The 26,584-nt window shown below is 37.6% G+C and overlaps 1 protein-coding gene across 1 annotated transcript; it reads left to right on the plus strand.

Annotated features, from left to right (window-relative positions):
- The first annotated feature begins 799 nt into the window (after positions 1–799).
- CD226 (CD226 molecule) lies at positions 800–26,284 on the plus strand. The gene is given in 10 exon segments (XM_036395892.1): positions 800–868; positions 870–1,003; positions 1,005–1,047; positions 1,049–1,116; positions 15,742–15,925; positions 15,927–16,086; positions 23,209–23,321; positions 24,174–24,228; positions 24,509–24,756; positions 25,859–26,284. Coding segments are annotated over 10 exon segments (1,500 nt in total).
- The last annotated feature ends 300 nt before the right edge of the window (positions 26,285–26,584 follow it).

Genomic DNA, 26,584 nt, shown 5'->3' on the forward strand with positions numbered 1-26,584 from the left:
AGATGTTACTTTTTATAACTAGTCACCAATTTATGACCTATAGAAACTGTTTTATCTTTTCTTTAGATTATTTTAATCCCTGAAGAATAGATAAATGTTGAACTGTGGTGTCTGAAAAAAAAAACCCAGTCCATTTTGGATACATAGCCTGGAAAATTTGTGTTTTCTTCTGGTGATAAACCCTGAAGATCTCTGCTTCATCACTTATTATAGTATCCATGCATATTGCAATAGATTCATTGGTAATGAAAACTTTATTCTGAGATCGATTTTGGTGGGAATTAGACAATTTCTGATGCAACTGCACTGAGGCCTCCAACTTGGTGTTTCTCAGAATGTGAAAGTAAGAAGTACATGGTGTTTTTCATATTCCAAAAGTGAAAATATCCTGTCGGGGGGCACTAGATGTGCAGAGATTGAATAAAATCATGTCACACTGTAGTCACTGATTCCACATTCTTTGAAAGGGACTACACAGTTCTTTTTATTATTGGCCTGCAGCTTTGTGGAAGTAAGGTTGCTTTCTTATTCCTAGTTTGCATCTTTTTTTTTTTTTTTATCATATCACAGCAGATATAATCAAAATTCACTAGTGGGGCTTGGACAAATTTTAACAGTTCAGTCACATTCACAAATTAAAAGTAATAATAATTCGTAGGTTTTGGGGTTTTTTTCAGCAAATTTTTTTTTGCAGAGTTTTGCTTGTAGTGGTACCAAAGTTTTTTCTGGGTTTCTCTATGAATCTAATTTTCAGTTATGTTAATACTGAAACTGAATTTCTGTGTGTGCTTTAGCCAACATGGAAGCATAGTTTGCAGATTCATCTGCAAAGCTTACTGAGAAAGTGAAAATGCAGCGCATATATCCAGAAAAAAAGAGCTGTGATAATCCAGACATCCTGGATGAAACTTAATGTAACTCTTAGAGAAAATACAGCTGTCTTGAATCCAATCTATGGCATACATATCAAAGACAAATACAATAGAAGAATTTATTTTGAAAATAATGCCCTTCATCAAGAGCACTTTGGAAGATGATGGTCTCCATTATACCCAACATTTTCTCCATTGTAACTAATCCAGATGGAATTTTGAAAAAGGTAATAGAAACTACTCAGGTCATCAAATATCTCATTTTTTTAAAATTTCAGATATATGCAAGACAGAAATCTATGCCAATTCAAGGAGCATCTGGCATTGCAACTTTTTCTTTAAGAGATTTTTTTTTAAAAAACGGAAAAGGGAAGAAGGAAGAAAAAGATCTCTCTATGCCCATGTATGTTCTGTGTAGCTGTCCATGTACTTTCCAAAAACCCTGTAATTACCTAACCACTCATCCCATTTGGTTTCCCTTTCACTCCTATGACTAAGAGGAGAAAGAACTCTTTTCTAGTAATTTTCCATGCATGCCTAATCAACATGGGTCAACTGAAAACTTAGAAGAATCATTATGTACATATGACAGAATAACCTTTAAAAAATAAGCAATTGGCCTTATTGTTTTGTTGATTTGGTTGTCACAATGTAGAAAATTTATACTCTTCTTTCCCATTCCCCTGAGTGAAAAGAGATGCCATTCAACATTTGATTGTATTTCCCAGCTAGGAAATAAGGATCAAAAGGAAATTTCTGTTCCTAGCATTTGAAAGGCAGGTAAAACAGATCTCTTTGGTTCAACCCCACCTGACTTCTGGCAATGCAAAGCCCTTATACTCAATTGGGTCCATTTTCTATATAATTCTGGAAGTTAGATGCAGTAGAGGTCTGGAAGTTCTTGTAGTCTTTTTTCTGGCCAAGGCAGCACTGATACCAGCTGTTTGTTCCTGGATGCCTCTGCTAGAGTTAATCTGAAATGATGCAAGAAACAAGGCAGTCACCTTCATGTGGAATGATCCTCTTCTGTCCAGCACCTCTATTAGGCAATCACCTTACAGATTTGAGTACCCTGTAAATCACACAAAAAGTGGATTTAATAGCAGAGGTAAGTTTTCTTGGAAATGATTCTGTAGGTTTTAGTATTCTCAGCATGTGGGATTTCTCTCCTGGTTTTAGCACGCTAAAAATGAAACCTTAATCAACAGCAAACCCCTCATGTTTCAAGTATGTCTATTTAAATCAACTACAAAGGTAGGCAATGATTTTGAATAGAAATTAATCCTTTTCCATTTAAAGAATCAAGATTTCTGAGAACAATCCTGTTCAGCTCCTGGTAGATATGTATAAACATGATCTGATCTGAGGAAAATGGAGTGTATTGCCAGTAAAGATAAATATTACAGCTTTAATCTACACTGCAAATGAAATATGTTATTAAAACCAGAGTCTATAGAATGTATTTATTTATGAAGTAGTCATAGTAGAACTGTTTTCAGTCAGACTTTATCTTACTTTACCAGCACCTTTGTCAGTACCAAGTATTTTAACTCCTGGACAACATGTTGCTGAGACTAAATAAACAGTAAAATTCATATCCATGCAGACAGTATTTTAGCTTGCTGCTGACACCAGATACCTATTTTTTCTTGTCTTCCAAACTGTAAAATTAGGACATTGATGTTCATCTTTAAAGTCTTTTTTTTTATCTGCACCAGGGTAAGAGTATTGAGAAAGCTGAGTGTTAGTCTCATATTTTAATGTGTATCAATCTTGTTCTAAAAGATTCACATAAAAAATAATTGGGGTCCTGGTATAGTAAATGCTTTTTAAGGTATCTTTTTTCATGGAATAAAGAAATCTGGCCAACATACAATAATGATCCTTTTATAGGTAATTAAACTTTTTCCAATTACAGTGTGGGTTTTTTTGTTTGGAGTTATACGTTGATTATTGATTCCCAATAGACATTACTTTTCTAAAAGCGTTAATTTATCTACAGTTCTCCAGACAAATAAACAACTCACTGCAAAATCCATTTCTTCTTCTTCAATTAATCAACAAAAATTTAATAGACTAATTTCTTTTTCTTGTGATTTGCATGTGTCTAATGCTTTGTAATTCATGTTTTCAGTTTTAAATATAGATTGGCTGAGCTAAAGTTGTGAAGTGTGTGCCTGAAAAACCATGCAACTGTGTGTGTAACTTTTTCATATATTCAAGATGAAACTTAAGCTTGCTCTATGAATTGGCACAGTGAAGTTAAGTAAGTATTATTAAGGTTTTTGTGTCAATCAAAACTGAAGCCTGGTTTATAATTTAAAGCATGCCAGCAAGGCATTGAAAATTGTTAGGATTTATTTATAATGACCTGTTACTGTTGGACACAGAGACATTCCAGCACCAACTTAGGCAGGTAACTATGCCATTGAGGAATCTGCAGTGCATACTTCAATGAAAGCTGACAGCAGCCTATAGATGTAGAATATATGACTGGCTTTCAAAATTTCCATTGAAAGGAAATAGCAGAAATAAATGAAATAATGCCATATGGCATTATGCTTATGATGGAGACTTCTTAACTAGACTAAATGTGAAATGTTCTTCACATGTCAATCATATCTGCTGGCATTTACATAAATTTGAATAAAGTATCTTGGGTTAACTTTTACTGTCTTGCAAAACAATGAATGTTTCTGCACTCAATCTTTTCCAAGTTGCTCTAATGCTTCATTCCTGGTAATCAACAGAGTTCAGGAGTCTGATTCTGCTTTCCCTTGTTCTTTGTAGAGTTTTTAAAAGTTCTAATACAAAGTGAGTAAATTTAGCGTGAGTCTAAGTAAAGATTTCAAGCTGTATCCAGTGGTGACAGCAGTGCCTCTAAATCCAGAAACTCACGTGGTAACAAAACCCTGACACTACAAGATCAAGACATTAAAAAAGGCTGGGGATCATGACTTGGTTTTCAAAACCAAAGCAGAAAGAGAAGAAAGAAATCAGGTTTTTGAAAACCATTTAGCATGTTTTTCTTAGTATTTTGACAATATCTCTATTTTCCTTTAAAGTAAAGGTGTCTTCATAAAAAGAATGTCTGTGGTGGTTGCACTCTTTCATGTGGAGTAAAGATATATTGAATGAATAAGAGACCACAACAGATTTATAGTGTCTGAGGTTTCAAAACAGTACTGGAGAAACTCTCCTTAGGACTCTTCTTGTGGCTCAGTCTCTGGTCTCAGAACAGCAATTCACCCCACCATGGTCTTGGTGGGGTGAACACAGCTCTTTTTCAATCAAGGAAAAAAGTGAGGAAAAAAAAAGAAAAATGATGGCTGAACTGGCATAAGGATCTGAGATCCTAGGAGACACAGGAGACTATAACTCTCATTACAGAGATCTCTTGATGTACTGTCCTCCTTGTTGGTAGATGGAAGACCCTAGAATTGGTGATAAATCACCACTTATATTAAATTTTTTGATGCAATAATTCTAGTGATAGATTTTTTATTTTTGTTTTTACTAGATGAGGTCTTAACTTATTCCTGGAGATTTATCAGAATATATAATAAAATCATAGACATATATTGTTCTTTTGCCATGAATTTCGGCTGAAGGTTTCCTATGGAATTTGTGACATAGGTGAGAGAGAACTCTTGCAGACTGCACAATGTTATCCATGCTTTCTTTATGCCCAGTGACTGAAGCAGTTACTGGAACAGACTGACAGAAAAGAAATAATATTCAGGATATTATATCAGAAACTTGACAGGTTATGTAGCTACAGGATATTCTTACATGTGGATGCAGTGCTGAAATCCTGCACCATAAAGGAAGAACTTGAGAGTTCGTGCTGCCTCTTTTACACATGAATGTATGGGTAAAGAACACTCTAGTTATCCCACAGGAAGATGCTTGCCAGCTGGGTGAATCTGAGGCTTCTTTTTTTTTTTTCTTTTTCCTCCTTGCAGAGTGAGCATATATCCAACAGTTTTCAGAACTGAATTCAAGGGACTTTTTTTATCTTCAATGTTCCCACATTATATGAGTCACAATCACAAATCCTCCTGCACTAAGCAGACAAAACACTTACTTTCAGAGAAAATTCTTTACATATTTTCTAAGATACACTGATTATGTAAGAATAGTCAGTATCTTTATTCCATCATTCTTAATGAACAGTTTAAAAGTGATCTGTAGTTTCTTAGGTACAATGCTTAGGGATGTATGTCTGAAGACTGATTTCAAGTTCAGTATAAAATGTGAGAAGCAGAGATTGAAGTCACTATTAAGAGAAGAAGCATTACAATTGAAGACATCACACAGGAATCGTTGATCATTGAAGAGATGTTAATTCATGCACTTGTTGACTGGAAGAAAAGGTATTTGAAGCTGCAGATGTTGAAACTAATTTTTTTAAAATTTCAAATGGAAGAGAGCAGTGCACGGGGACAGTCCATTGGACAGGGCTGTATGGAGGTACATCTTTTACTTTTCATCCCAGGTGACCACTCAAAACACATTAAACAACAGTGACATTTCACCAGTTGCCAGACACATATCTAACAGCAGCAAAGCAGCAGCAGGAATTCCTGCAATCCTTCTTTCTTTTGTTTTAAACTATTAACTTTTGCAAAGAAAGGTATACAGTGAAAAAATATTTCTACCGTCTTTAGAACATAAAAAGAAAACATTGAATGACTTTAATTTATAAAAGTGTTGGAAGAAGTATTGGGAAATTTCCTTTATTCTTTACATCATGTGCATTGTCTTTTTCTGGTTTGTCCGGTATTTGATTACCTCTGTCCACTTGAGGTATGGATACATTTATTTACTTTATCCTTTTCCAGACCTGTCCTTAATCCTTTGGTTCCCTTCTGCTCTGTTAAAGCCATCAGTACAAAAGTCACTCATCTGTGATGGTTTTTTAAAAAGTACGAATAAAGTATCAATTTACAGAAAAAGAGTTTAAGGAATTATTCTGGCCAGGAAATTCAGTTTTTTTCATGTCATCTACATATCTGCCTTAAACATCTTAGTCTGTTGTTTTTCAGCTGTACTTGACTTCATGGAGCATTATAATAAGGGCATATAAACAGAAAAGCTAAGATGTCAACAGACAAATATTGGGTTTAAAATATGATTTCCATCAATATCTGTGCATCTAGAACTTAAGAATTCTCAAACCTGAAGTGTATTCCTGTCTTGTTCCCAATCTGGCAAAATAAATTAGTGATAATTTACATGCGAAATATCTTCCAGGTCCAGGGCTCTGTTGAACTTGACAGATATATTTTAAGCTCCCTGTACAGAAACTACACAAAACTTTCTTCCTCTTGCACTCTCATATCTGTGATGATACATTATGTACCATTACTGCTTGGTTAGAACTTCCTATTGTCATTGCCCATAATGATAATCTTACCCTTTTCTACCTTGCCCTTATTGAAAGCATGAAGATTTTCTTTGTCAGCTGCTGTTCAGTGCAATAATTTTCCCATTTCCAGACCACGACATTAATGCCTCCTACACAACCACAAACTATCCTCTGACTCATGCTGCATTGAGAAGTACTGGTAAGTTCATCTGGCTTCATGTGCTTCACACCTCCTTCCAGAACCTCTTGGCCTTATTAATAGTTAGCTCTCTAGGCTGCATTGCTTCAAAATGCAGTAGGCCCTGAGTTTAAGGTTTTAAAGATTTCATTGAAGTGTAATTGGGATGTTGATTATTTCAAATTTAACAGAAGCAGAAATGATTGAACAACTTGCAAAGATCTTTGTGATGCACAACTCAATCAGCTAAAATTGGATCAGAAATCTTAAAATGGACGATGAGCAAATTTGCAATACAAATTTAACTTAAAATATAAAATATAATAAATATCATTAGAGAGATCATAAACTGATATTGATCTACTATGTACCATGCATTTGCTACACATCTAGATAGAAAGTTGGAAGTCTTCAGTAGTGAAAAATTATATGATATATAAACTGATTAAAAACTGTCCTTTATGGCAGAACAGTGTTGCATGTTTATTTACATTAAAACAAATGAAGTTATAATTACCTGCAATATTTTTGTCCTGTGTTTGTGTTTGCCTTTTCAGAACTGTTAATTTTAACAAGAATTTCTATATATTTGGAAAACTATGTTTATTTTCTCAGGAATTTTATTTTGGTTAGGTGTTAAAATAGTGTTAGTTTGACTCTAAAATTTCCATGCTATGCTCTGAGTAGAATCAGAAAAAAATATTTAGATGTAGTGGCTTTTATATCCACAGTGTGAATTAATCAGACTTGCATAATTCATTGGGGTTTTTTGTTGATTTTGGGGGACTGGGGGATGGGTTCTGCCCCCTTTTTTTTTTTTTTTTTTTTTTTTTTCCCCTGTTCTTTAATTGGGAATTGTCGGGTTTGGGGTTTTGGGTTTTTAATTTGTGGGTCAATTGTTGTTTCTGTCAATCAGTGAAAATGGACCATTTTCTCAGGGGATGTGTTTTGCTAGGAACTCAGAATAAGAATGGAAGTTCATTAATAGAGTATTTAAATGCCAGATGTACCATGAAGTACTCCAAATTTTTAAATAGAGTGATCAACCTCTTCTGTGATAGCAGAGACAGAGCTTTTCTATTCTTGGCTAGTGTGATGATATCCATGCCACTCAGCACTTACTTCTATATTAATGCTCTTCTGCCTGCCAAAAGCAGCACGTTGCATAGCTTTTTTTCAAGTCCCTATTCACCTGAAATAACTTGCTTTCTATTTATCTCTGTCTCAATTTAGAATGTGATTCATAGGTCTACAGTGAAAAATTATCAGACTTTTAAAGCACATGGAAGCAAGAACTAATCCAGAGGGGCCTTCATTCTTTGGCTCTTAGATGCTGAGCTCCCCAGAGCCAGAATTATCTCTGTATCTTACACGGTGTCAGCCACATTGTCAGCACCTAATTAGAAAGCAAGAAGATGGAGACAAGTGAAGATGCCTTTTTCACACTTCTGCTGTGATTATTGACCTGTTAAATGCTGCTTTTCTTACCTTTAATCTTTTATGATGAACTAAAGATTGGATGCCCCTTCACTATAAAACGCTAAAAGGACAGAAACCAAGCCAGCCCTGTTGGGAGTACAAGAGATATCTCCTCTTCCTTTCCTAAGGAAAAGCTTAGATCAAAAGCAGTTATGGAATTGTGGAAAACTCAGGCTGGAAGAGACATTCCAAATTTGTCTCATCCATCTATGCCTTCTGAGGCAGGAGAAGCATATCCTTAATGTGTCTGAGAAATTCCCATGTTGGAAATGCATGCATAAAACTCTTGTGAGGTCATACTATAGCATGTAACCAGCCTTACAAGGAGATTTTTTCCCATTATATCTAACCTAGATATCTCTTGGCTAATAGTGACTTTATTAATCGTTGTTCTCTGAAAAAAAAAAAAAAAGAGAAAGAAAGTGTCATGTTACCAGCCTTCATCCTTCATTTTTTTGCCCAGAGAAGTTGTGGATGTCCCATCTCTGGAAATGTTCAATGTCAGGCTGGAAGGAGCTCTGAGCTACTTGGTTCAGTGGAATTTGTCTCTGCCCACTGCAAGGGGGTTGGAATGAAACCATTTTTAAGGTCCTTTCCTACCCAAGACATTTATGATTCTGTGCTTCTGTAATACCTCTGTGCTAAACAAACACAGTTCTCTCAGCTTTTCTTCTCAGTTCATGATTCTAAATTTAATCAGTTCTTGTTCTCATCTGAATTTTCTCCCATTTGTGTAAAACCTTATTTTAATAAGAGAAATAGTATGAAGGCATACTCCATTTAAGGTCTTACCACTTCTAAAGGAAGCAGAAAAATATCTCCTTTGTCTTGTATGTAACTCTCTGTTGACATACCTGAGAAAATTTGTCTTTTGGAAACAGAAAACATGATAACATTTTCAATATTATCTGGCTAGCAATCAGAGCATCCAGATCCTTTTATTCATCTCTGGGGAGATTTTTTTACTTTTTCTCCTTTTTTTATTTTAATTCTTTTCTTCTTTTAATTCTTAACATTCTGAACATTCAGTTAGTTACTAAGAATAATGATGCTATTAGGTACTCTTGGTTACTTTGTTTGCATTGGAATGTGCTGTGTTAAAGAAAAAATTTTAGTATTCAGTACCCATGAGGACTGCTGTGCTTTTACCAAAGTAAGATAAAATGAGAAGGTGTGTTTTTTATGTTCCATACGAGCACTGCTTTGATGAACATGTGTCAGATGGCTGCTATGGCTATGACCTGACCTTTATCTGTTTTGTGATAGTTTGGGGATGACCCTCACGTCTTGTCTGTTCATCTGCTGGCACATCCTGCTCTCTGGGGAGATCTGCTGCTGCCAGGGTAGACCTCAGAGTGCTGCAGTGAGACTGCTGAGGCTTGCCCTGCTTCTTTTTCTCATGGACACCAAAGATCAGCCCAGGAGAGATCTGAAGCACATCATGGTGATCAAGGACACAGGCACCTTAGGTGGTGTCTTCTTCATTCTGCTAAGGAAGGGAAAAGTCCTGGGAAGAAAAGGACAAGTCCATGGGCCAGGACTGAGTTGCATGGCTGGTGTTAAGAACAAGTTGCCTTTTATCACCATGGGCTCTTTTATTGATCAAGGAATCCTAGAAAGAGACAGGATCCGCCTGAGGACAGAGGAGAAAAGCATCCTTGACAACAGACTGGTGAGGGGAGCTCCAACAGGAAAGCGAGATGACGACCCACTGTGAGCGAGCAGTGGACTGGGCTGACAGGAAAAACGTGTGCAATTAGATGGACAGGAAACACCTTGAAAACAAGAAAACAGGGTACGAGGGTCATCATTCCAATTATGCCTACACAAGCAGGGAAATGCCAAGGGGGCACAAGTGGAATCTAATGGGTTAAACACTTTTTTTGAGGGCAAGTATTCTGCTACCTCCATAAACCAAAAATACTTCATCTTCTCAGCTACTCCTCCATAATTTTATGCCACTGCAGCCACCACTTGGAAATTCAATTTCAATAAAGTATGGTATTATCTCTATTATCCAACATAACTGCTCTGACACCCAGTAGCTAAATCCAGATCCAAGAGTTTTGTAACTTTGTTTTTTGTTCCCCACATAGTAAATGTAATGGATGAAATTTTGAGAATAATGCAATTTGGAAATCATCCCAGGATGGAATTCCATGGGAAAATAGAAAGTCTACAGTGACAGCTTTAAAGTGTTCACAGTTAAGGAGATAGTTTTGTCTAGGACAGATGGAATAATATTTTATTTGGGGAAATACAAGTTAACTTATTGAATTAACATAGGCAGATAAAAAGCAGAGGATAAAAGGAGTTACAGATTCAGATATTTAAACTTCCAAATACTCCAAAGGAAATCACTAACAGGTGATTACTATGTAGATGTAGATGTCTGAAATGTTCCTATCTTCAAAAGCTTCTGCAGCTGCATATATTTCTAATGATGAACCTCTCTTTCAGCTGGCCTGTAAGACAGGAATAGAATTTATAACTTAATAAGGACAAAAAGAAATGTGAAGAAAACTTTTACTAAAAAATACTGATGATTTATTGATTTTTTTCTGTTTTCCTACCAGGTACCAAGCTGCATAACAAACTTATTATGAAACAAATTAGGCATTTCTTTCTTCACCAGTATATTTTCAACCCATAAAACAATCCATTCAATGAATCTGAGAAGTGAGACAGCAAATTCCCCATAGTGTGTCCCCATGCTCAACTCCTGTCCTATAACACTTCTGGGGCTGGGCAGACTGGGTTTGTACCCTGCCCTTGGCACTTTGGACCCTTTGCCTTGGTACCTGTAGCTTTCACTCTTGAGAAACATTGGTTCCGATAGTCACCCTTAGGATCCAGCCTGATTTTTCACACCCCTTCTCTTCCCCTCTCCCCTCCCTGTTTTCTTCTCTGTGGCTTCAACTGTGCCATCCTCTGCTCTGCCTGTTGGACAGCCCTGAAGAGCCTTGTGGCAGGTGCGAGTAGCTGGGCACAAATGCACACAGACACACACAGACACACAGACACAGACACACACACACACACACACGTGCAGGCTGTGACATGCAGTGTCTCAGCACAGCATTTCTCTCCCTTTTGCCCCTGTGAGACAGCACAGCCGATCAGCAGTAGGTGAAGGCTGAGCACAGTGGCCGGCGTTAACTCCTGTCTGCTCACTGAACTCCTGTTGCTGCTAAAATTCTCTTCATCCTGAACCAATGAAATTCCTGGACAGGATGAAAATCTGGAAATCTGACCTCTCAGATCTTCAAGACCCTTCTGCAGGTAAATCTTGTCATAGTGCTCTATATGATTTTAAGAGATAACTTCTTCCCCAGCAACCAAATTCTCCTTGCTGGAAGTTCATAACTGTTTGTACCTGAAGAAAGAATGATTTTTTCATTCTTATTAGAACTGTACTTTCTCCCTCCCTCTCTTTGACTTCTCCCTTTTCTTGCATTCTAGGCAACTAAAGTTCAGCTTGCAACAGGAAAAAATCAACAAAAATAGAATATATACAAATAACTGCAGTTGGCAAGTGAATTACAATTTTGTGCTCAATGTTTAGTTTATAATGCAGAATTAATAATTTGTAGAAAAAGAGTCACCAAATTTTTCACAATATGATTTAATGTATATTTAAAGGTATGTTTTAAGGATACAGGAGTATAAATACTTTCATTTCAACTTTCATGATCTGAACAGCTGTTATTAGTAAAATGCAGTACTGCTGGTTTCTGGTCTAATTGTAGAACTGGTGTCAGTAACTCATTTAAACTGAAAAAAAAAGGTGGACCTGTGTTTTTAGAAACTTAACAAAATCGTAGTATGTGCTAATACAGTTGGAAGACATTAGTTTAGGAGCAAAATATAATGTCTTATTTAGTCTATTCAGGAAGGGTGAAAAGGTCACTCAAAATATTTTCTCTTCTGAAAATTGATTTTATGGTGAAAAGAAGAGCCCCAGAGAAAGTTTGTCCTCCTAAAATTTTAAGCCTCCTTTTCGTGTGCAATTATTTTCTTTTGTCACTGCTTATTACAAGCAGAAGAAGAAAACTCTGTTTGTGTGTGGAGCTTCAGCAAACCGAGTGGCACCTAGGAACCTCTCTGCTGTAGAGCTGAGATAGCTTTGCAGTTTTGAAAAGTTTGCTAAAGTCATTAGTTATTTCTGATAGAGAGCATTACTTTTTAAGGGAATGAAAGAATCTCTGAAGAAACAGTATCAACTAAACAGTGGAGGCCAAAACAACAGCAACAACAACAAAAACAAAACCCCAAACCAAACAAAAATGAAAAAACTGAGAAAGTCTGAAAATCTCTACCAATGAATGGGGACTAAACTCACATAAGAGTTATTTTGACTTCTAAGTGTTTGTAGCAGGGGTAGGAGGGGATGGGGAGAAATTATACCATTATTTTATTATTCCTTCAGAAGATTTTCTCAACTTCGAATATTTCCCTGCTGTAGAATTTCAGTTTAGTTGCTTGATTTTTTAAATCTTGGACAGTTTCTTTACACTCTTCTATGCTTCTATATTCCTGATATTTGCTTTCCAAGAAAAATATTGGAAGATAACATATTTTAAAAATATGAAATCTTGTAGTTTTTTCTCCTCTAAATACCTTATATCAGATAGGCATAGGCAAAATATGATGAGCTAACATGCTGCCAAAAGAGGCTGGTGGAGGATAACAAGCATGTGAGCACTTCCCTTCTAAGGAGAGGCTTATGGACCTATCCTGAGTGCTGCCACCTCCTCCTACTTTCTGTTCAGGAAGCGAGATGATGTGACCATGGGCAGAGCAGACAGCAGTGGCAGTGTCTGGCATGAGCAGCAGAAGGCAGAGTCTATTTTTATCAAATGCAACGATAAATTTTTATTTAACATTTCTGAAAAGCTCACACGTGGCGTGTCACCCGGAGCCATGCAGGGGTGAAGGAGTGTGGGTGTGATTTTTTTCCCGTAGAAGGGCTTCTGGGAGAGGGAGGTTTTCATCCCACACATACCAGGCTGAAAGCAAAGAAACTGTGTTTAGAAAGGTGCTAAATAAAGTAAGTGATTGAACAGAGGAGAAGGAGGATGAAAGAACTATGCTGAAGCTGCTGTCAAAATAAAATGGGACAATTGCTTAAAACAAAAGCCTGGAATACTGTAGCGTACTTAGATGATTTAATTAGAACTACGTAGGCCTGATTTGCCATTGTTTGTACCTTATATAATCATATGAATTGTTTGAGGTACCATATTGTAATAAGGGGAGATATTTACATTATTCATCAAGAGTGAAAATACATTAATGTTGCTGCACATATTCAAGTAAAATATATATGCAAACAAATAAAGAAACAAAAAAAAGTCATGATGTCTGTGTTTGAAAATGGTCATGATAGAATGTAGAGCAGCCAAGAATCTCCAAACTTTCTATTTTAATTTGGCTGTTTGTACCTTGTTCTCATTATTAACATAACATTTATTATTTGTATGCTTGCAAGTTATACAGTTGTATCAAGATTTCTATATGGAAAATCCTCACTGAATTTGCAAGGCCATGTTAGCTTTGTAATGTACCTGTTATAGTATATGACAATGTTGTAATATTATATACTATCAAGCAACTGGGATATGTTGTTTGGCAAATATAACACAGGATAATTTTAACACAGAATAAATTTTAAGACAGAAGGGATTTTCATCTGTTTGGTGGAAATGTTTTATCTCTTTGTTCCCAGTTGACCGTATGTGCAATGTACAATTTTCTAGCAAATATATGGCAAAGCAGCAGGGAAGAAGGCTGGTTGTTCTAAGGTCCTATCATTTGGGTCAGGGGGAAATGCTCTGCAAGGTGGGCAGCAGCATCATCATACACAAAATTCCCTCTATTGCATGTTTACATAGGAGAAACACCTGGAGTTCAGGGTGACACTGTAATGAAACAATTAGGACAGCAGGGATGTACCCAGGAGAAGATGGGGAGATGTCAACGCTCCAGAGGGGAATGTGGGCAGCAGTAAGGGTTGCTCTACTGGTGGAAAACCAGAGCAAAGACTGCACAATGAAGGGCAAGACTTCTTTGGCAGGAATATTTGGTCTATTGTAAAGCAAGCTGTTGCTGGAAGTTAGTGGTCTGAGGAAAGAATCTGACCTTTAAGAATACAGTGTTCCAGGGAGAGGATGGGTTTAATTGCTTTTTCATTTACCCCTCTTTGCTAGCAAATCTGAATGAATCTGCTGATCTGTATCTGCAAGGTATATGAAAAAAAAATTAACCTGATTTAATGTAGTAAATTTTGAGGGAATGCACTTTAAGGAATCTATTTTATAAGTGTAGAGTCCCATCATAGCAGTCATTCAGTCTAATAATACTTAGACTTTCAAGAGTAAATTCTTGCTGGAATTTTCATGATAACTTAAATGATTATCCAGCCTTTGCAGTCAACTTCAGTAATAGAGATTTAGCTGTCTTTGGCAAGCTGTGTAAAGAGTTAATTAGCTTCACTGTGTTATACCTTCTGTTTGGTTTAGTGAATTTATCTCTCTTCTGTCCTTGGCTGTCATTAACTTTCAATCTCCTTGATTGCAGTCTACATGGATTTTCAAGTTCTTCATTAATTATTTTAGGTAAACTCATTAGACAGTGTTCCTTTTGTCTTTCTACATTTCAACATTTTAATCATATTTCAGGTCTCCAAAGGCAGAGGGAATGTAATTTTTCTGTGCTGTATTCCATTGATAAAAAATTGCAGGCTAGACTTTTTCACTCTCTGTTTCACAGAGACTGAGAGGCTCTCTGAAGCTACAGACTCCCACAATGGAGTCTCCATCCTGTCTACAGGAATCACTTATTCCTAGGTAGCCTACTTACATTCCAGTTGTTGCCACGGAGAGAGAAAAACACATTAAAAATATATTGCAGTGACTTTTCACTTAAAAACATCTAATTTAAAAAATCTCATTGAAGAACTTGAAAGATTGATCCTTTTATGGTGTAAGAAAAACAGAGTGATCATTAGTCTTTTCCAACATTGAAGTCTTCAGCAAGGCGACAGTGCTCATCCTAGATGATGGGATACAGGCATTACAAAGCTGACTTTAGAAATCAAGTGGCTGTGAATGCCAGAGAAATTGACAATCTTTCTATGGCAGACTTTTAAACATTTATTTTCTTAAGTAGAAAACAGTAAATTATCTTAATAAAAACAGTAACTCAAAGGGATTTAACTCAAAATTATTTAAGATATATCTAATGTTTCTGTGTGGTTGAAGTCTTGAATTTGTCTGGAAGTCTTGTTTCATACCACAGACAGGCAGGCAGACAGACCATACATATTTTTCCCAAGTAGAGTGTATGAATAGGTAAGTTTTTGGTTTTTTTTAATTTAGGTGATAAGAGTTTTGTGAATGGGAGAATTGCAGCTCTTAGGTTGGAATGTCTTTTAACATAACTTACTAAAGCATGTCCTGAGGGTCACATCAAACCTTTTTCTTATTATAAGTAGTGTGAAAGAAGAACAAGATTACACCAAGTTTAATTAGATTGGCCCCATGATTTATGCTGCTGAATATTTGCTGAAACTGTTAACAGAACATTCATGTGCTCAAAGTTTACAGAAATAGACTGCTTGCCATGTCATCACAGACTCAGAGTTCCATAAAGACTGTTTTGTCTAAACGTGCACAAAAATAAAGTCATAGATAAGTAAAAAATATATTTTCCAGCATTTCAAATTATTTCAATATCATTCTGCAGTAAGTCAATTTCATTAATATTTGCTGTAATGGAATTGTGGATACTAAACTTCCCTTGAATTAATTATAAGCAGGTTTTTGCTGGGTTTTGTGTTTTTCAACAGATGCTTTTGAAGTGTCTGAGAAACAAAATAATCCCATGTTTACCAAGCCAGGAGGAAATGTTGCTTTTACTTGCACTGATAAAATTGGAGATTCAGTGTAGCGAGCGGTGTGGGAAAGGATTAAAGCAGATTGGGTAGATTTTGTCATTCTGTGCAACTCATCAGGAAAGCAAAGTTCTTTTTGGTTTAGATTTCAAAGAATGTACACCAGTGGATTGCTCTGATCAGGAAAACTCCAGGATTATCTTTCAATACATTACAGCCTCTGACTTTGTGATATACTTCTGTGTAGCTGCTGGGAGAAACAAAAACTATATGATGAATTTTACTGTGGCTGGTAAAGTACAGGAGAAAATGGTAAATGTTTTCAAAATAGGACCTTCTGAGGCATTAGCACTTTTAAACAAATAAAATAACTCTTCAGTAACAAGTGAGGATTTATTTGAATACCACATTCCAAGTAGCAGCATGTAAAAGATAGCAAAGTTAATGATAAATCTTTTCTCAAAAGTAAGCTGGGTTTAAGCTTGTCTGATCTCATTGCAGGACTTTAGACCTGTTTGTGAGAAACTGGTTTGATATTAACAATCACAGAATAGAATAGACTCATGGAATTATTTAGACTGGAAAAGACCTCCAGGATCATCAAGCCCAAACTCTGACTGGGCACCATCTTGTGAACTAAATCATTCCCATTGTTTCTTGAACACTTCCAGGGACAGTGGCTTCATTGCCTGCCTGGGCAGACTGTTTCAATGCCTGACCACCTTTTTCTGGTGTCCAACCAAAACATCCCCTGGTGAAGCTTTAGGGAGTCTCTTGTCCTGTCACTGGATGCCTGGGAAAAGAGACCAACCCCCACCTGGCTACAGCCTTTTCAGGAGATTGTAGAGAGTGATAAGGTCTCCTCTGATCCTTCTTTTCTCCAGGCTAAACAACCCCAGTTCCTTCAGCTGCTTCTCTCATGTCTTACAAGAAGGAGATGCTTTGGAAGGGGAGCCTGAGCTTGCAGGAAGAGGTGGGCATTCTCCCAGAGAAGGCTCAAGGAGAATTCCCCATCAGCACATTATACTGCAGGGTCTTGGGGATGAGACCTGTCCTCCAAAAAAGGCGAAGACCACACTCATAGTTGTATTTGTCGTGTAGAAATTTGTAAACTGGGCTCCACCTTATTCAGGTAAGGGGTTTCCTCATGGAGAGCTGAGAAGCTCTCTAGGTTTTGCTGTTACTATTGTCACAGCTTGCTTATAATGGGACCTACATGTCCCAAGACAAGAGACTCTTGAAATTTCTCAAACTGTGGGTTTAATTCCACCTTTACTTCTATTTTTTGTTATGATCCTCCCTCCCCATCTAGAAAAAAAGAAGACTTGGTTTTGCTTCTTCTCTATAGAAATAGAATGCATTTTGAAGATCTAATCCTCACACCACCCCAGACCTTCTTCTGTTGCAGCATTTGGTCCAGCTTTTATTGCTCTATCCTTGTTCCTGGTGATACATGAGTGTTTGGCAGTGCTGTGGTATGGTCTAAAACTCCAGAATAAAACTCCAGTTTAAATTCTGATATGGTTAATTGAGAAGAGGAGAATATGCTTGGGAAAAAAACCATGATGACCTGCTTTACTTTGAACACTTGACACAAAAATCCATGAAAATGAGCAGAATGTGATAAAAATACAGAAAACAGGACAAAAAGTCCTCACCTCTAACAATTTTAAACATTCAAATTTCAATATTTTGACTATATTGATATAATCAAGCATGTCTTATTTGTGGAACAATGTAGGTATTTCCTTCTAACTCCTAAGTGCAGCACTCCTAACACCAAAATGAAAACATATAGTTGCAAAAAAACCAGTAACCTTCAGAATTATCAGTTCTACCTATACAAAATATTTCTTCTCCAAAAGTAGAAAGTTTAGTTTCCATGCTTGAAACAACTTCAGTTTCTGATTTTATTCCTAGCAACAGTAGCATAGTTGTGGCTGTTTATTGGAGAAAAGAAAATGAAAACATTGAAGAATATGAAGTACAATATGATTCAGAAAACACTCCATTGTATCCTTTTTAAGCCTTCACCCTCTATTATTGAGTGCAGTTTGTTAAGTCTTCATTAATTTCAAAGAAAGTGAAATATCAAGGATTTACTATTTTTTCTCTTCAACGTTTGGAACTTTTTCATAAGATACAATCAATATTTTTGATGTGATATGGAAAAAACAGTAAGTGGAGAGAAACAGCAGGTCAGGCATGAGCTCCCACTGCACCCTGTGGCACAGACAGTGAAGACTCTCACAAACTCTTGAGTGACTTACTCTACTTGATCCAACAGTTGTGGCTAGAATAAACAATCTGCTGCCAGAAACTTGCTGCACAATTTTTTTTTTTTTTTGTGTATGTTCTACCAGCTCAGTCATGCCATTTTCTTTGGCTTAGCATTAGAGCTAAGCCACGCTCCAGCTCGGATTTTCTACCAAACTCTTCCAACGCTTTAAGCCTGTTGGTGTGATTCTGCATGGGTGAAGTGATTCTTCTCGCCTTATCCAGTTCCAGAGTTATTTTGAAGTACTGAGTCTAGAAGGTGGGAGGAGAGCAGGAGAGCTGCTGTTTAGGTTTTAGGTTGAGAGAGTAAGAAAAAAGATAAGAACCCCTCTTTTTTTTTTTTTTAAGCTGTTGCTGAGAGGAGCTCAAGAACTTTTGAAGAGCAGGAATCTTAGGTGAAAGGCTGTATTAAGAGCACAGGATTATTTTCAGAAGAGCTGGCAGTCCAACAACTGCTGATTCTGAGAGGTGGTATGGTAGAAAGAAGCAGTATGCTTCTTGTCTAGAGGTGAATGAATTTTTACAAAGAAAACAGCATGGAATTCTTGTTAAGAAAAAAGGGAGAGAAGAAGGAATAGATATTCAAGTCCATCATGAAAACACTTCTTGTATCAGTAAAAGTCAGCAAGCTGCATTTAATGTTTTTGAATGCTAGCAAAAATGAAACCATGAGATTAATTCAGTATCACTAAGTTTATCCACTCTATCCCACTAATATTGTGACTGTTGTTTTCCAGAAACAGGAATTTACAGGTTAAATTGGACTTCTGCATATACTTTTTGACCTCAAAACCTGGAACATTAAAAGGAGTGTATTTGTAAAATAGTGTAGTTCTTGTTGGACGACTCTTACAGAAACAGCCAAATATTACATATTTATACAATGTGTTCAAGAGATTTTGGATTAATTTCTGATGCGTTCTTCACCATATCTCTCCTTCTAAAAATTCTTTCAATTTGGAGATCAGTCACGATACCAGATTCCACATCTGAACCCATTTTTCGTGCTTTTCTTACCACGCTTTTTCCTTTGAGACAGTCTTTGAAAAAAAGGAAGCAGACTTGCAATCCACATATTGTTTTGGTTGATGATTGGGAAAGAATGGGACATGTCATATGAAAAGAATGAAAAATTAGCAGGGCTGAAGAGAAGTACTAAGTAGTACTAAGAAGTACTAAGAGAAGTACTTATTCCCTCCTGAAGACACAGATGTTTTCAGAGATTTAATAAATTTTTTCTCACTTAGCAGAAAACAGAGTAGCAAGTTCTCTTAGGCAAAGTAAAACAGAAAGATGTTTTTGTGTGGTCCCACTAGATCTGAAAAATGGGTTAGTGGTTGTATTTACATGCATGTTTAGGGGGTTACATTACAGGCTGTACTAGTCCTTTCCCTAGCTTTGTTGCCCTCCTCTGGACACATTCAAATACCTCCACCTCCTTCTAAATTTATGAGGCTCAGAACTGCACATAGTGCTCAGGGTGAGATCACAGCCTGGATGAATACAGTAGGATAATCTTCATTAGCATCCAGATGAAAAGCAGGGAAGTACTTGTACCGTCACTGGGGTTTATCATACATTCCTTGAGAGCTGGAAGGAGACAGCAGGGCTTCTGGGCCACGGGACACAGACAGAAAATAAGAACTGAACTAAGGGGTGAGGAGAACAAGGATAGGAGTGAAATTATCTTCCTTCTTCCTTCACGAAGTCATTGAATATAAATACTAGGTATCAAACCATCTCTGTGGGTCTCCACACAACCAACCACCATTCCCTGGGCTCGAATGCATTCGTGCTGGATTTCTGCCTTTCAGCAATGGGGTAAACTATTTCAGTGATACCCAGTTAGGATATCATACATGCCAGTCCAGCAAGGCATGTGACAAAATACACAAAGGTCTTGACAGAGCAGTTCAAATGTCTTGCTAAGACAACTCTCTGGCCCATCAGTGCTTCCTCCTCCAAAACCAAAGTTAGTACACTGAAGGTTGAAATGTGTCCTGCAAAAAAATTTCCCAAACTTGCAGGGAAATACTAATACTTGACAGAAATTGTACTGATGCTGAAAATATACTTAATAACCTCCTGTCAGCAGAACACCTTTGTTGAGAACATAAGAACTAAAGAGACACATGACAAGCCTCTGACATGTTTCTGCAAAATCTTGACTGGGATGTTAAAAGTCAGTAATTACAAAAGGTTTTGTGTAGTTAAAGAAAACAAATGCCTAAGGGAGGTTTTCCTCACTTCAAATGAGAAAAGGCACATGGGCTTTCAGTTGTTGTTAGTTAAAAGAAAAATAATCTAGTGATTTTTCTCATCCATATTTAATTGACAGTGGATAATCTCAGCTCTCAAACTCATTAACTCAGAGATTATAACCGTAACCTGATAAAACTGAAGGTGAAACTTCGGAAAAAAAATTAAAAGTCTGGAGCAGTTAAACTGAAGGGTGGGCATGCTGCTGAAATCCACAACTGTATCCAGAGTCACCCATCCTTGATGACAATCAAATAAAATATTTAATTTTTTTTCCCCTTGTTACTTATAGGATGGGGTTTGTTTGATTTACTGTAAGTACTCCCTGGCACAGACAGCAGCTTTCTCTGGTGGGTAGCATAACAGCTGGTCAAAAAAGACATTATAATTTTTCCTGAATTTGGAGGTAGGTATATGAACCATCCTGTCATTTAAAGTACTCATGAGCTGAAAACATTCTGCAGTAGAGTGATTTCATACATGGTTATAACACAAAAGGTGTTGGTTTGTGTTATCAGGCAGTCTTCTCTAATAGTGTCACATACCTTCACTAGTGTAAACTTCTGAGAGAATTTTCTTTCTTTGTTCTTTCCAGTAAAATAGCATTGGATTCAAGGATAAGACTCTTCCGTAATCAGTATTTTTTGTTATCCTTTTCAATGAACACATGAATACTAAAGAGGCATGCCTGAGCAAGTCTCATGTGGAATTCAGGACAGCCAGATAAGAAGATGTGAACCTTTTTGATCCTGGAGAGGAAAGCCATCTGGTGATGGCTCAGCAGTTGGTTGGCTGGGATTACTGTCATTAGTGACACTGATTGCTTTGCTTTGCCTGTGAACTAAGCACATAACTTATCTACCCCAATGGAAACACTTCAGGGCAGCTGTGGTTTCATTGTAGAGTAAGGAGAACATTAAAGAGAGAATACACCTGAAGACAGAATTCAGCTCCCATTCACCAGTGAATAGCTGAGAGCTTGAGCTGTGGATTACCTGTGTGACTTTGATAATATTACCTCTGTTCTTTTCTCCAATGCTTTTCACCTAAAAAATTAGTATTACCTCACCACAGACTTGAGCACTATAAGAATAAATCGGCTTATACCTCGAAGCCATTTTCTTGTCTGTCTCTACCTTTAGTTATTACAGGTTGTTATTTAGTTTCATTTGAAGATATGACTCCATTCCAAAGAAATCAATGCATTTCAAGCAAAGTTACTATAACTTTAACTTTTCCTGCCTAGGTTGCAGTTTTCAAAGAAAGCCTTTTTACTTAGGCTAGAACAAATGGGGCAGGTTTCCTGATATCTGTCATTGATACTAGGTGATTAAAAAAAGGTGGATGATAACAGGAGAAATTTTTGTGAAAATTTTTTGTTAAAAACAGATTTTTTTTTTTTAATTAGAGCAGAAAATAACTGATACCATTGCGTGCAGTACTGAACAGAAAATCTCTTGAGCATTGAGATGATCTTCTTGATACTCTGAAAAATAACTCGCTGCGCATGGAAATACTGAATGATTGTTCGGTGTCTCCTATGGGACTGACTTTACAATCACAGAACCAACAGGGTCAGGTTGGAAGAAACCACAGTGCTCAACTGGTTCAACCTCCCCACTCATGCAGGGTCATCCTGGAGCACATGGTACAGCACTGTGAATATCTCCAGTGAGGAAAACTCCACAGCCTCCCTGAGCAATCTGTCCCAGTGCTTGGGCACTCACACAGTAAAGAAGTTCTTCCTCACATTCAGGTGGATCTTTCTGTGCATAAGTTTCTGCCCATTGCCTCTTGTTCTATTGTTTAACACCACTGAGAAAAGCCTGGATTCGTTAATTTTCTTGGCACCCTCCCTTCAGATACTTACGGACTTACAGGTTGGACTTGATGATCTCAAAGGTTTTTCCCAACCTAGCTGATTCTGTGATGCCATGACATTGATGATGTCTCCTTCTCAGTCATCCCTTCTCGAGGCTGAAAAGGCCCAGCTTCCCCAGCCTTTCCTCATAAAAGGGACTCTGCAGCCCCTAGATCTCCTTTGTTGCCCTGTGCTGGACCCACACCACGAGCTCCATGTCTCTCTTGCATTGAGGAGTCCAGAGCTGGACACAGCACTCCAAATGTGGCCTCACTAGGGCTGAGTAGAGGGGCAGGATCACCTCCCTTTACCTGCTGGAATGCTCTTCCCAATGCACCCCAGGATCCCATTGGCCTTCTCAGCCAAAAGATCACATTTCTGGCTCATGCACAGCTTGTTGTCCACCAAGACCCCCACGTCCTTCTCTGCAGAGTTGCTTTCCAGCACATCAGCCCCAGCCTGTACTGGCGTGTTGAACTATTTCTCTCCAGGTGCCTTTCTCTCCAGGACCCTGCATTTGCCCTCATTGAATTCCAGACAGTTCTGTGCCCATCTCTCCAACCCACTGAGGTCCTTCTGTAGGGCAGCTTTCAGACAACCCTCTGGGGTGTCAGCCACTCCTCACAGCTTTTTGTTAGCCAAGAACATTCTGTTAAGTAGACTGAGAACTTTCATTAACCATATATTGAGTAATTTACGTATGAACTGCTTTCTCACTGGGGAGGGAAGGAGATAGAAAAGGATTATTCAAAGTATAGCATTTTTTTTTTCATATCACTGTGCTGTGTTCACTCACCTTTGGTCATCCGAGTCACAACTTTGTTAAGAGCTGCTTCGGCATAACAAAGGCTTTTTAGAAATGAGGAAATTGCTGTAAAGTCTGAATATTGACATGAGCTGTCATGGAATAATGTCTTTATATAATCATTGATTTTTCAGCTTAGTTTGTAACAAAAAGTTCATGCTGATTTATATTTTTACAAATTACCAATTCTATTTATTGAAATCATATTTTAGCAGCTTGGGATCACAAATGGTTTATTACCTACCTAGCTGAAAGGATTTCTGCTGCTGTTTTGGTGTTAGATTTCTTATTGATCTTCTGCATCACCACTGCTTATCACAAAAAAATGAGTAACAAATCGATTTGCATAATATACTGAAGCAGGTAAGGATGGATGTGTTAACAGCTCATCCTACTATCCCGCTCAGAACCAAAAAAAAAAGGTATACGTAAAAAATTTAATTTTCTCACCAATATTTTAAACTTGAAAAAACCTATCACTTCTACAGCCTGTGAAAAAGTAACATTTACTGGGGTTTTTTTCCATTTTTTCACACTGGGGAAACAAATGGCATACTCAAGTTCCCTTGTCAGCTAAATGCTTACTGTGGTATTAGCTCAAACAGCATGTTAAGGGTGATTTGTCAGGAACAACATCAAGTTAGGCATTGCTATGCCTATTTTGTGCACAGAGGACAGGTGATATCTTCAAGTTTTCTAAATCTTCTAACATTTTTTGTCTTCTGATTTAATGTTCCAGATTTACAGCTGGATCCAAATTAATGGTTTAAACCATTATGTAAGTTTGCTGTATTCCCTGCCGAATATCTCTGGTGGTCTGATCAAGAATCTCTCTTCTTCCAAAGGAAATAAGTAGTGAGCAGAAAATGTATTCCTTCCGCTACCACAATGTATGATGTAGCTGGAATTTCAGGCAACATATTAGGGTTTCCCCAAACCAAAGGGTGTTTTCAGGCTTTTATGATACAGTGCTAATCTCATGCGTATTGCAGTTTGCAAGTCTACCTGTATTTTTATTGTATTTATTGGTTTCAATGAAAAAGTCAGCAATATCAGCAGATTATACTAGAATTATACTAGAATTATACTAGATTATACTAGAATTAGATATTTTAGACTATACTATCATGTATGGTGCAGTTTCCTCCACTATGTTTCTGACTAAATGTATGTCTTCAGAAAGAAGAGGAGGATCACAGATACTTTATCAAAAGTACTCTACTCAGATCTGGGTAAGGTCACCTGTTGAGATGAAGCTTCCTCATGGTTTGCCCTGTTAATATTTATTAACCTCTTTCTCTTCTGTGTCTACTCTTCATATCCCCTGAATCTTATAGTCTAATCTTAAACTATATAGACAGGAAAAATTGACGATTTTAAAATATGATTACTACCATTTATTATTTTTTGATTAATACCCCTTAGTGCTTTACAGCTACATTTAGAGACTACTCTGGTAGTCTCTAAATGCTATTAACAAGTTACCTCTTTTGGTTTGACAGCCCTCCTTAGGCGCAGTCCCAAAGACCGAGGGTGGGACAGTGCCCCCCGGGCTGCGCGCGGTGCTGGCCAGCTTGCCGGGACGCTCGAGAAGGCCGACCCTGCTGCCCTCTCGCCTCGCAGCTTCAGCGCCGGGCACTCCAGGCCCTCCACAGAAGTTTCCAGAGAAAAAGGGGGTGGCAGAGAGTGACTGGCAGGCCACCGGGGAGGGGTTTGGAAAAACACACATTGGTCTCCAGGGAAACCGGGGAGGAACTGGGGTAAGTGACAGTAGCAGGGAGGGGAGGGAGAACCAGGGCAGAATCATCACAAAACATGGGGGAACAGAACATACCAACACAACACAACAATAGCCTTTTTATTAATTGTGTCTTTGTTTTTTTCCTCAAGTCATCATTTGTAAAACTAAGGCAAAAAATCATATTGTATGATGCTCTTTGTCTAATCTGTTTTTTCCAGTTCCACTTCACTACAATTCTTTAGGATAGATGTTTCAGTATATCTCCTTTTTTTTGTGTGTGTGTGTATTGTAGCAGTCTATGTTTTGGAACACTGAGTATTTTTTTTTCCCCCTTAATAATCCTATTCAAGCCCTGAAGTTTAGAAGTGGAAATTTCACTGCTTCTGTCTTGTCCCTTCACACCCTTAATCAGGGGTGTGTTTAGGGAAGTGAGTGTTTCACGGTGGATGTGAGACCCCGTTTTCACAGTGGATGTGAGACTCTGCCTTTCCACCTATCTCCTCTCAGATCTCACTCCTGTATGATCCAGTGACAAGCTCCACTGTCAATGTCACTGTCAATGTGTCCTGATAAAGCAGATTTCTCTCATTCTGACTGTTGGGTCACTGTTTGTACTGGGATGAAGCTCTTCCTAGAGTGACCAGGGTTAGGGACCAGTCTTTTGCTTCAGAAACCACCTTTCCTCCATATCAGTTTACGCAGGCGCTGTAAAATTCACTTGTCTTAATGAAATGACTAATTCTTAGCATAGTCAATAGCTTCAGAATAATTCATGTTTTAAGATGGGTATAGGAGAGACTGCATCAGTACTTGGGAAGTGTGTGTGAGGGGAAGGGAGCATTTCACTGGTGCTTTATCAGGGGCCAGATGTGAGAGAGCTGGGAAGCATATTCAAGCTGCAACTTCTTTTTTTCATATGACTTGGATCTGAAATGTATTCACAGAAAACAAGAAGACAAAACCCCATTTTTATTGATGGTTTCAAACTTCTGAATAATAAATCAGCATCTGAAGAAAAATTTTTCTGCTTCTTCAAAGCAGTAGCTGCTTTGAGAAAAGTCCTTCAACATTTTTTTTTCTTTTTTTTTCTTTTCTTTTTCTTCCTTTTAATGTTCTTCTAGCCTCCTTCTAACAGTTATGGAAGATCCAATTTTCATGGCATACAGAGCAGAGAAAGAAGAGGAGAAGAATCATCACTCAGGCAGACAGAGGAGATTTATGTCAACTGCAAAAACGTCTCACACAAACATAAGAAAAGATCATTAAGTTCTTTCTTAAGAATGAAGCAATCAAAGCACACGCCTTTTATTTACAGAATAGACTTTATTTTCTCTGTGCTGGCAAGATGTGGAAGGTCAAACTGGCTGTGCTGGTACGGCCTGAGCTGCTTTGGCAGGACAGTGACGAGACCCCGGCTGTGCTGGTGTTGTATTGCAGCCTGCAGAGTTACCCTATCCCTTAATTCATATGCAGGATTAGAGACTATTTGTCCTTCTGCAATAGAAACACTTTTTCCTAGTAGGTGGACTCTTAAGGATCAATTTTAAAACAGCTCTAATATGCAGAATGGAGCTGCATATGTTTACATAAAGTTAATTTGGTCTGAGAAATCTATGTGTATGAGAAGCCTATGTGACAGGGTGAGAAAGAAAATGTGTTTGATGTTGTCTATGTTCATGGTTTTTGCATCTCAAATTGAGAGCTCTATGGAATAATAAATACCCATGATTTTCCACACAGGAGGTGTTATTTTGCTGCCGGGCAAACAGTGCTATTCAGCTGACAAAAGCAAATGTATCAGGGCTCCTTGAACCTAGATTTAAAAGTATGAACAGCAGCTTGGTATC

Source organism: Molothrus ater, chromosome 1 (assembly GCF_012460135.2).
Source record: "Molothrus ater isolate BHLD 08-10-18 breed brown headed cowbird chromosome 1, BPBGC_Mater_1.1, whole genome shotgun sequence".
NCBI classification, from domain to species: Eukaryota; Metazoa; Chordata; class Aves; order Passeriformes; family Icteridae; genus Molothrus; species Molothrus ater.